General features: G+C 43.1%; 1 protein-coding gene across 5 annotated transcripts in view; it reads left to right on the forward strand.

The window, feature by feature from the left end:
- PFKP (phosphofructokinase, platelet) overlaps nucleotides 1-12,177 on the forward strand; it is a 110,001-nt gene that overhangs the window by 10,582 nt on the left and 87,242 nt on the right. For all 5 annotated transcript variants that reach the window (XM_019508181.1, XM_019508184.1, XM_019508180.1 and 2 more), the window contains exon 2: nucleotides 3,159-3,232. In XM_019508181.1, coding sequence (XP_019363726.1) covers nucleotides 3,159-3,232 — 74 coding nt within the window. The remainder of the gene's footprint in view (nucleotides 1-3,158; nucleotides 3,233-12,177) is intronic.

The following is a 12,177-nucleotide window of genomic DNA, read 5'->3' on the forward strand; positions in this document are numbered from 1 at the left end:
CTACCCTGGGGGTCTTTAAGAGGAGGCTTGATGCCTACCTGGCTGGAATCATTTGAGCCCAGTTTTTTCTCCTGCCCAGGCAGGGGGTCGGATGAAGATCTACAAGGTCCCTTCCAACCTTACTTCTATGATTCTGTGATTCAGGAACACTGAGGCAAAAAAACTCATTTAATAGCTCAGCCTTGTGCCCTCTGTCTGTCACTAATTGCTCCTCCTTGTTCAGTAGGGGTTCTATGCTGCCCTGCACCTTCCTTTTGGTTCCTACATACCTAAAAGAAGCCTTTTTCTTGTCCTTAATTTGTGTTGCCAACCTCGGCTCTGTAGTTGCTTTGGCCTTTCTAACTGCCTCCCTGCAAGTGCAGGCCAAGTAGGTGCACTCTTCCTTGGTAGTGCCCCCCTGCTTCCACCACCTATATGCCTTCTTTTTTGCCTTTAGGTTTCCCTGGATTTCCCTGTTTAGCCAAGGAAGTTTTTTAGCTCCTTTTCCCCTTTTCCCTTGTATTGGGATAAGTCTCCCTCTGTGCCTGAAGGATTGCTTCCTTTAGGAATGACCACCCTTCCTGGACTTCCATCTCACCAATACTCTTCTCCTGCAGTGCGTCATTGGACCTTTTAATTGGTCTCCTGAGGTGATTCAGAGATTTGGCCACTGATTTGGGCTGAATCTCCTCCAAATCGAATCACCACCCAAAGCTTTCTACAGACTTACTATTTAAGATTGACAAAGAGGATAGGTAGTTGTTAAGAAAAAGATTAAGGTGACGTTCCCACAGTATAACTGAACAACAAATCAATCATTGTAGTCTATTCAGTGGAGAGCTCTGATTTTAAGTGTATGCACAATGAGTGTGTTCTATTTAATAACAAAGATCTTTTGTTGTATTCCCAAATAAAAAACACTTGAGGAAACTTTAAAGTCATTGAAACTTTCACTTTAATTGTTTCAATGATGATGGGGAGGTTGGCTTTGGTAGGTTGGTAAGTATTTTCCTGGCAGGGTCAGACTATGTAGACTCCTTCCACAAAATACATCTTTTCTGTATTTGTGAGTTTGGACAGTTAGCGTACCTTCACTGAGTGATTTGATTATTGATTCATGCCCATCAGATGCTTCATCAGCAACAGACATAATTTACACAATCAACATCAGCAACAGACACAATTTACTACTCCTGATGACTAATTAAATGTACTGATATGGGGAATTGAAAATGCTGAGTTATATTTTCGTGCTGTAGGATATCTAATAGCTATACCCAGCCAGAACAATTTTCATTTATTTGAGAAGGCTGTCATCTTCCTTATGCTTTGCTGTATCATAGTTGTTTCTTATGCCTGTAGGTTGCTGGTGATTGTCTGCATGCATGGAACCTACTTTAGCTGCATAGAATTGGTGGTTACTAGAGGTGCATCAATACTTCGGTCCATGTCATATTGACACTGATAAAAGAAAAATTGCCATAGTGAGCAATTGGCTTTATTTGGCTGATGTGGCCGATAATATTGCCAATAAATGTTGCATACATGTGTGCAGCCTCAGCATGCACGAGGCCAGTGTGGCAATTTGCAAAGCAGTGTTTGGCTGGTAAGTCTGTGGGGGGAAGGGGCGTGAAGGGGCAGATCGAGGCCCCTGTGGTGAGGGGAGGGAGTGGGGCTGGGGCAGGGGTTTGGGCATGTGTTGCCCAGCTAGGATGGGGCGTGGGACAGAGCCACGACAAGCTCGTTTGGTGGGGCAGCTCCCATGCACGGATCTAGGGGGCACACTCCCACCATGGCTCCCTTGAGGTTGTGCGTAGTAGCAGGATTCGCCCCCCTTTTCTCCACACTCCCCAGACAAGCTATGCGCCTTCATCCCGCTCCCTGCCCCGGCTGGGCAGCCCCTGCCTCAGCCTTAGCCCCAGCTCCACTTGCTCCCTCACAGCATGGGCCTTGATCTGTTCCTTCTCCCCCAACAGACTTACCAGCTGGACGCTGCTCTGGAAGCTGCCGGGCTGCATATTGGCAATTGGATTAGAATTGGCTTATATTTCTCATTAATAACTGGCCATTGGTATCGGCCCAAAAAATCTTTATTGGTGCACCCATAGTTGTTGCAGACTATGTTGAGATTTGTTCAGTTATGAGTAAGATTGTCCAGTGTAGATAGAGCTATTTTAAGAGACTTCCCTTTTTTTCTTTTTTCTTTTTTAATGCTTGGATTGGCTTTTTGAGAATTTTCTACAAAATGATTCTGTGTGACATTTATAACTTAACAGATAAAGTATATTAATATTATTTTATATGAGTATAACCCAGGGGTAGGCAACCCCTGGCATGGGTGCCAGGGCGTAGTACATGGAGGCATTTTTCTTGACATGCGTGCTTTGAAGCAGATGGCAGGGAAGGGGCTGGGGCTGGGGCTGCGCTGCCAGGATTGGGTTCCTTCTGTCTCCCCAGCCATCCACCCATGGTACACCAGTATCTTACAAGTTGGTTGCAGGTATATTTGGTATAACCTCTTTCATTCAACTATCTCCATTTGCCAGGCATCTAGGAGGGAGCCCTGTTGAGCTGTTTGGCATGCCTATGCAGGGGAGTAAAATGTCATAATGGATTCCTTTTTCTGGCCCTCACAGATCTGGGTTCAGGCACAGAGAAGCTGCTGTTCATGTCCTACTCTTTCTTTCTCGGGTGGGTTGGCTTTTCCTCTGCTGCCCCCCACCACAGTCTGTGCTGTTGAATTGTTTGGAGGCTGAAGTAACATGACTTAGATATGGCACTGTTGTTGTTTTTTTAATTTCCTTTTGAGCAAAGGGGAGCAGGGACCGAATTTTAATGGAGGGTATGCCATGCACTTGCAAATTATAAGAGGTTGCACCTACCTTATATGCTTTTAGTTGTCTGCTCTGATCATATCAATTTCATTGGCTAATTAGTGTCCATATACTTAGGGTAACAGAGTAAACAACTCTGTCCTCTTCACATTCAACTGCTAACTGCATTGTCAGTATTTAGGTTTCTCTGAAATATTCAACAGTATTTTTCCCCATTTAGAAACAGGTTGTAGTTTCCTAATCCTTGTTTTAGTTTGTTTTTATTGACAAAGATATTTCAAGTTAATAGAAAACCTGGGTAGTTACCACATTTAGTAACAACATGAATTTACTTTTTCTTCCTAGGTATGAATGCAGCAGTACGCGCAGTAGTGCGCATGGGAATCTATGTAGAAGCCAAAGTGTATTTTGTGTATGAGGTTAGTTTTAATATTTTCTTTTGAATATGTTTGCATCTTGTTGCAGAAACTTCATATGGAGTTTAACGGTGTAATGTTGATGTTGTTGCTTGTAATTATAATCTGTGATTTACCTCGTAACTTCCAGGAGATAGTGTTCTTTTTTTTAAATTTGTTTATGAAGTTTGACTCCTGGTTCTTGGTCTTGGTTTCCATACATCATCGGAGCTTGGAAATACTGAGAGCTTCCCCATCATAGAGGATGGAATTTGGCTCAGCAATGGCTTATTTATCTATGTGTCTATTATGCTACATGGCTTGTCTATTACTGAGTGGAAGGGCCTCGATTTTCAAAATATTTGTTCTCACAACATTCTTGCAAGTTAGAGAAATGTGATTAAATCCATTTTGAAGATGGGGAACTTGGGAGGGCAGTGGGGGGGGAGGGGAAGGGGGAGGAAGGGGAAAGGTCAATGACAAGGATAGTGCCAAACTGGTGCTGTAATCACTGGACTGTTTTTTTTTTTCACATGTTAAGGAGATGTGTTGATAGCCTACAAAATGAAAGGCCTTCTGCTTTTTCTTTAAGCACCAGAAGTTTTTTAGCAGCAATTGATGAGCATATACGTGTGAAGTGTCCTACACATGGGCCCTGGAAATTTGAAAGTGTCTAAGTTTAGAGGTTTAATGGGCAAAATAAACCTTTGGTTTAGGTTAAAATGAGGTATGACATTTTTCCTAACTAAAAGTGATTTCACTGTTGTCCCTAGCATGCATTCATTTAAAGGCACCATGGAATCTGGATTCCTGATCTCAACAGTCACACCTCCTGCTATATCACACATTCATAGCAGGCAGCATGACTTTGGGATCAGGATCAGTTCCCAGTATCACTCTTACTAATTGCCAGCGCATGGGAGGGCATCCAGACTACAGTTACCATATTTCCAGTTCCAAAAAAGAAGACACCTGTTGGGGGACACCTCATTCCAACCCACAGCCCCCCATTCCTGCTGCTTTCCCTCACTCCCAACCCACAGTTCCTTGTTCCCCCAGGCTGTGCTGTTGATCCTCAGTCCCAATCTGCCCCGCACTCACAGCCCCCTGCTCTCCTGAGCCCTGCCAGAGGGGGCCCCACCTGCCCCTGTTCTGACCAGGCCGGAGTGCAGTGACTGTGATTCATGTGGGCAGCAGCAGAACATACCTGGTCCCAGTGTGGGATGGAGGGAAGAGGAGGGGAGGCCTGTGGCACCCTCACCCCGAGCAGGGGCTCTTGCACTGTGCCAGGCAGCCTGGCCACAGCCCCCTGACCCCTCTTCCCCAGGCAGTGTCTCCTGGCCACCCCACCCCCACGAGCACAGGCACTAGCCCTGTGCTGTCGGCCTGGGCATGGAGTTCAAAGGGCCCTCCTTCCCTGCCCCTTTCTTCACTGGAGGGGCTGGCACTTGGCCCCAACCCCAGCCCTTCAACCTCTGTCTCCCACAGACCTACGTGCATTCAGCTGCTTAGGCATGTGTGGACGCATGTGATGCTTCATGCTTCTAGTTGCCCTTTGCCAGCTTCCACCAGTGGGACAAAGTAAAATCCCAGACACTGTTCAGATTTCAAAAAAACGCCTGGACAGAGATCAGATGACTCAGGGTATGTATGGTAATCTGACTATCAGATGATTGTGAGCATAACAGTCTTAGGGTGGCCCTGGACACGTCATGTGGTTAATTTAAGGTGCCATGCAAACCAGTCATAAAAATTATCTACATTGTATATGGAACACTTTTATGGATGGTTTGCCATTTAAGGTGCTTTAAATTGGGTGCATACATAGCACCCTTGGGGCACCTGTACACGTGACTGACCTCTGTTCCGAAGCATGCTAATTAGTACTTGTCTCCTGGAGTGTGCTAATTAGCATGTTCCAGTATCCTCCGCATTACGTGTATTCACTGTCCCCTCATTTCTGAATGGTGGCAGAGGTGCTTTAACTAAAGCCCGTTGAACAAGCTTTAGTTAAAGTGCCCCTGCTGCTGTTTTGAAGCGTGGTACCCTGAATGCATGTGATACTGTGGCTGCTTTAATTGGAGCAGCTTTCAGACCCACTCTACTTAAAGCATCCCCCACCCCCATCCTGGAGCACGTATATAGATGTCCCTGCTGTTTATGCTGCTTATTAACATCTTAAATGTGATATAAATGTAACATTTGAAGGGGGCCCTATATAATATAAATAAAACATAGTTATAGCAGTTTCAGAAAATACGCAATTTGTTGTTTTACAATTATGTAACAAAGCACAATTTTTAAATATGGTTATTTATCCTTTTTATGTTCTTATCAGTTTGTTTGTGGAGTTTATCACCTAGGCAACTTTAAAGTGCATTGAAATGCAAATGAGCAGAATACAATACTCCCAAAATTTTTTGTACTATGCTGCCATAAGAAATAGTGTCGTAATATGTGGGGAGAAGTGGGCACGCTAGAAGGGAGGAATAGGCTGCAGTTGGACCTAGACAGGTTACAGGGGTGGGCAGACGAGAATAGGATGGGATTCAACACTGACAAGTGCAAGGTGATGTGGCACTGGTGATGCAAGGTGATGCAGGGGGCCAATCAGAGTGCCCTACACAGACAGGGACAGACAGTGGAGCACCGCCACGACAATGGAAACTGAGGGACTGGAGGGGAAGTAGCAGGGGGAGTCAGGGAGCAGCCCTAGCCCCAGCCTGAGGCGGCAGGGCGGGAGGGGGAGAACTCCCCAGCCCCAGTCCTGGCCCTGACCCAAAGCAGCGGGGAGGGGGAGGGGAGGGGGAATTGGGAAACAGCCCCAGCCCCAGCCCAAAGTAGTGGGGTAGAGGTGGGAAATCGGTTTGGCCCCAGCCCAAAGCAGCGAAGGGTGGTGGGGAATGGCCCCGGCCCCAAACGGCGGGGCAGGGGGGTAATGGCACAGGACCCGGCCCAAGGCCGGGGGGAGGAACACAGGCATCTGTTCTCACCCACCCACCTTCCCCATCATTCTTAATGGGTCGGGGACTGAGGGGTCTTGGAGGCAGAGGGGGACAACCAGCCAGAGCACGAATAAAGTGTTATGGATGGACAGACAGATTTAGGCTTTTATAATATTAGAATTATAAAATATATATTTTTTTATATTTTAACATAGCCAGTATTTAGAGTAACTTATATATAAAATAAACAAAATATATTCCCATTTGGAAATATATATTCCTATAATATTAATATATTCCTTTAATAATATATTCCGGTTTGGAAATTAACCCATCTGTTTGGTTTATAATCCCAACGATATGACTTGTTGGAGTAGATGATGTGAAGAAAGAATTGGGTCCTGCATCAAGATGATGGAGCAGATAGGAAAGAACTGAGAAGTTGGGTTTTTAGGGCTTAGGGCCAGATCCTGAACTATGACCAAAAGTTACACTGTGCAACTGAAACATCAGTCTCCAAAGGTGTCTTAACATTCCTGTGTACTAGCTTGATCATGGTGCTTCTGTGTGTATGGGCTGTTAGACTCATTCTAGGCTATAGTGAAAAGAAGAGGCCAAAAATAAAGCTGAAAATCAGTGAGATAGATGCATGTTCTGTTTGAGCTCCTTTCTCCATGTTCCAAGGGGTTTAGCAGTAAAGACATGGTGTGCAAAAGCCCTAACATCGTTTCTGAGAGTAGAACCTTGACCTTATTTACAAAAACATAGGACATAAGTATTTAGTTCAAGTCTCTCTTTAAATTGTAGGGTAACTAGTCCTTATATCCACCTGTTTAGAAGAACATTTCTACTTCCTTATAGCTGTGTTGGAGGACAAACCATCTGATTTGGTGATTCAACAAAATGCATTTAACCGCTTCTTACTAGAGTCAGTAACTGTTAGCAAGACAAGGTGCTATGTCAATATTGCTGTTCTGTTACAGAGTCATTCTAAGATCCTTTCTTTTGTGGATAGTAACTTTTATTTACTGTTGCAGCAAAATTGTTCAAAGAACTTCCCTTCACTTTTTTTGGCATATTCTGTTTGACTACCTTGTTTCAAGACATGTGTGAGAAAATTGAAAGTATTTTTTACCAGACCGTTTAATCCACATAAATGGATAGTGGCTGATGTTTTTTAGTTTGTAGTTTTCCCAATGCTTTCTAAGAGAATTCAGCTCAAAAGGAGAATTGGAGATAATCATGTGCAAGTTGCTACAATTTGCTGACATAACCATACAGAAATTGTGAGGTGAATATTGATGTAAAAACAATGTGGCCACTGTTCAGGTTGAGCAGTGATTCCATTACATAGGAACAGTCTATCTCGTTTACATTTGTCTAGATCTGGGACAAATAGATCTGTGATGCATTCTAAGTAGGGGATGTGATTGCGGGAAAGGAATTTTTTTTTAATCTAACTCATTCAACACGAGTGCAAGTAGCCTCCACATTGCTGAGGCGCTGCGTCATCTTTTTTTTTTTTTTTATTTAAACATGAAGTCACTTTTTCTTTCATAGCTGCATGCATAAAGGTATGCTTTTAAGGAACAGAATTCAACTAATACATAATTTTCAGTGCTTTGGAAACAAATGCTAAGAGCAGTAATATTAATTGGTTTTACTTTTATGCATTATTACAATAGAATCTAAAGGCCCCAGTCATGTCATTGTTCTGTGATACTGTATATTGCCCAGTGGCAAATGTGCCTTTGCATATCTGTTGCACTTTTTGGTTTTAATAGTCCAGTAAATTATGCATTTAGGAACCTTTGTTAAATACAGAACACAGCAGTTTAAATAAGCACAGTTTTGAAAGTGACTGTGTTCAAAAAAGGCATTCCAAAATGCAGGCGAATTATCTGAGAATTCTAACGACTTCATTGACACTTTAGTGTCTGTGCATACTTCAGTATATATTTCATAGTTCTTTGAAACTCAAATGGTTCATACCGAAACTGCTAGAGAAACTGAGAGAAGAAAAAGGAGAGGGGGAAAAAAGGAATAGAGCTGTAGCACTATGAGATGGAAGTATATTTAAAAGCACCAGACTGTTTCAAGAGGTTATGTTAGGAATTAACTTCTGAATACCAGAAGTAAAATTTCTGTATTCATTAACTGGGAGTAAGTGAAAAATTTTAGGCTCATTAAGCATCAGTTGTGCAAAGTACATAGTGAGAGGTTCTGAGGTTTTTAAAACCTTATAACTCAGTGACTACACCTTAGGGCTAAGTACAGACAGTCAAAAAGCTTAAGCCTAAATTGTTTCAGTCTTCACAGATTAGTCTAAACTGTGCAGATTGAACCTATGAGCAAGTGAACAGACATTCACTTTTGATTCTGCAGATGTAGCCACATGCCTGCAGTGGCCCAGGCCATAAGCTGGGCGTGCTAGAGAACACCTCCCTGCTCACCTGGAGCAGACAGCTTGGGTCAAGGCTAGCCTTCCCACCCCATGCGAGGAGTTGCAGGGGGAAGTGCAAAGCATCCTGGGATGCTGGGGGACTGTGAGTTAACTTGAAGCTGGAGGGGATCTAGGACAGAAGTTCAGTAAACCAATTTACCCTAAATAAGTAAAGTCTGATACTGTATCCATCCAGATTTATCTTAAACTGGTTTGGGCCACTTTGAAACCAGGTTGTACACACTGGACTTCTGTTGTGTTATAGATTTGAACGGGTTTCCAATCACTTATACCAGTTTATGTGTAATTTCAGTCCTAGAAGACTGGACAACATAATCCCCAGTGAATGCTTGCCCATATGCCTAAATTACAGAACTTTGTATAATTCATTTTGATTGGCAGTTTTTCACAAACAGCTAGCATGAGGGTGTATGTTGGCAGAACTCCATGGGAAAATTTCCACCATGGCCATCATTCTATGTGTTTTGTAATCAGTAAAATGGTTTCTTTATTTTCCTGAGCACTAGCAATTGTCAGATGAGCCCATTAATTAAAAGACAATAACTGTATAAATAAAAAACTACAGTCTGGTATGCCATACCAGGGAAAGGTCAGTATATTCTTTTTCATATGCTTTCCTCCTAGGAATTGAGAACAGGAGGTGAGGTTTTTCTCAAGATTTATAAGTATACACTATTCCATATGGATCTCAGAGTATCTGCTAATTATCATCACCCCTATGCTCAACTGTAGGCCAGGCTAACCGAAGCTGCACTCTGCTCTTTCTCTTTTGACTTAGAGTTAGGAATATAGGACTGTAAGGGGCCTCCTGGGTCATTGAGTCCAGTTCAGTTCATGTAAGAAGTCATTTACCAGAGGATTGCTCAAAATTGTCACTTCAAACCTTCCCTCACAAGTACAAGGCTTGATATGTGAAACACCAATATCACCCCATAACATACCACAGCTAAAAGCAGGGGAGATGATGGCCATGCCAGTGTCATCTCACTGCAGTGATAGGGAAGTAGTTGTATATTCAGCAGATTCTAGGAAAAGTATCTACACTACAGAGAAAGGCAGAAATCCTCATGTACATGCCAGCAAAACCAAGGAGTAAAATTCCTTCCTGACACCACATTTGGAGATTGGTATGATTCCGATCAGAAAAACAAGATTTTCTAGGCAGAAATCTCTGTGTTCTATGTATTGGCAGGAACATCAGTCAGACACTCTGTCTTAGCTGTGACTAGTGTCTCAATACCTGCTCAGCTCCAGGAGCCAGTAGCATTCATCAGTGGGAAGAAATGCCTTTCTGCTCCCAACTGATGACCAGGAGAAGCCCTTAAAGCATGCGATTACCAGACAGCTAACCCTACAGAATCATGGAAAATTAAGGTTGGAAGGGATCTGAGGAGGTCATCTAGTTCAACCCCCTTCTCAAAGCAGGACCCTCCCCAACTGGATCATCCCACCCAAGGCTTTGTCTAGCCAGGCCTTAAAAATCTCCAAGGATGGAGATTCCACAACCTCTCTGGGTAACCTGTTCCAGTGTTTTACTACCCTCTGCTCTTTTACTACCCCAGCCTAAGTCCTTACAAAGAGCCTCGTTACATAGGACACTTCATATGTGTTATATTTAGATCATAGTCGGCATTAATAAGACGTGGGAAGTTTTCTGACCTGTTTCATATTAATGCTTACTATAATTCAAATGTAGTTTGTAGTACCACACCTCAGCCAGTTGAAGAATCTGGTGTGGTGTGGTCCCAGGCATGAGACCTGAAAATCACCTGATTTTTCAGCCTCAGGCCTAGAATCATACCAGAGCCAGTTGGAGACTCCTGTGTGGTCCTAGGGCTGGAGCTGGTTGTGGGTTCCACCCCTGGGATTGCAATCAATCATTATCTCTGCAAAGCAGTCCCATGTTAAGGCAATGCATGATACTTAATATGATTGGGAGATGCTTCTCCCTTGACAAGGCATAACTCTACTATGTTGCGAAAGGAGTTGGCACGTATTATCCTGCTGGAATGCTTAGATGCTAGAATTTTAAGTGCAGTTAACACGTGGTGCATGTAACGTGTAATGACCCCTTAAGTGTTGAATGTAGAATGGAAGTAGTGTAACATTTCCGAAGTCCAGGAATTTTTTTTCTTTCCACGTGCCTATTGCATCAGTGTGTTGGAGGTAACCTCCTTATGAAGCTGAGTTAAGGTTTTCCTTTGAGTGACATCTTCCTGCTTCTTTTGAAATGTATAGATGTCCTGTGATTAGAGTTTAAGAATAATTTGGCAGTTGTGACACTGGGCGTGTCTACAGCAATGTTGCTATGGAACTGTGCTTTTGGAAGTACTAAAGCATGGCACAGGATGGGCTGTTACTGCACAGCTGGATTTCACCGCTTCGTCACTGTCATGGTACACTATCCATGGGGAGTGCGCTGCTACAGCGACATAACTGGCAATCATGTGTAGACATGTGATCGTTGCATTGCTGTACCATGCTATACGGCAACATAGTGTGTTGCTACGCCACTATAGGGTGATGTGTAGATGTGCCCTGTGTTGGTCTGAAGCATTTGAGAAAAAACTAACTTTTAGATGAAATCCCACTTTACAAACCTGGAACTAGTATAAAATAGATGTCATGTGGTCAGTGCTTAAATAATTAAAGAATGTCAGAGCATTTTGATTATCAGAAGCTTTCATTATATTTGATCAGTCTTCTACAGTGTTTCATACAAAGCTCTTGTCATTCCAAGTTTATTTATAGTGTGTCTGCCATTGACATAATTATAATTTGAACTCTGTGTTCTTCCAAGTTTTTCTAAACTGGCTCTCATGCATGCACCAGTTGGCAAGATGAACTGATTTAAGAAAAAACAAAGACAGTAGAGCTACAATGGACCTTTAGGTTTAACCCTGGACAAGCGGTAGTAACTAGTTTCGTCTCTTCAAGAAGAGGTTTTCTGAGTTGTTTTGTCTCAGAGGTGCCCTTTGAGAGAACTGCACCAGAACTCATTATTTTTGTAGTGGGAAGAACATGCTGCATTTTTTTTATTGCCAAAGGTAATGAACAGCTGTCACCCAGACAGCTCCATCCACTTCTTGTCCAACTTCCATCCTTCTTGTAGAGAGACCATTGGCATGCAGCTTCTGCTGTCCCTCAGTGCCTAAATGAAACGATAGTGGCTTCTTGTGGTTACAGAAGGTACTATGGGTTGTGCCTTACTCATTTGCAAAGCTGTGTAGGACCCAGTAATAACCTATTTCTAAATTAGCTGGTAAGCTATTTTAACTTTGAATAGTCTTTCAGATGTAGTTTGTCTCATGGTTTTTTCCTCTGGTATGGTATGTCTGTTAGCCATACATGATTTAGCTGTGTAAAGTTGCTTATATGTGATCAAAGGATCTGGAAGGATTCTCCTCGGTTTGTTTTTCTGGTACAAAAACTTACATGAAGACCCTGAGCAGACATTAATATGTGGTGCCCCGAAAAGCGTATTTTGCTTCCTGCTTGGCTTGAGCAGCAGAGTTCAGCAAGCAACAAATTGTCTCCTGGGAACTGGGGGGGGGGGGGGG

Source organism: Gavialis gangeticus, unplaced genomic scaffold, assembly GCF_001723915.1.
Source record: "Gavialis gangeticus isolate Ggan-Ray unplaced genomic scaffold, GavGan_comp1, whole genome shotgun sequence".
Taxonomy (NCBI): domain Eukaryota; kingdom Metazoa; phylum Chordata; order Crocodylia; family Gavialidae; genus Gavialis; species Gavialis gangeticus.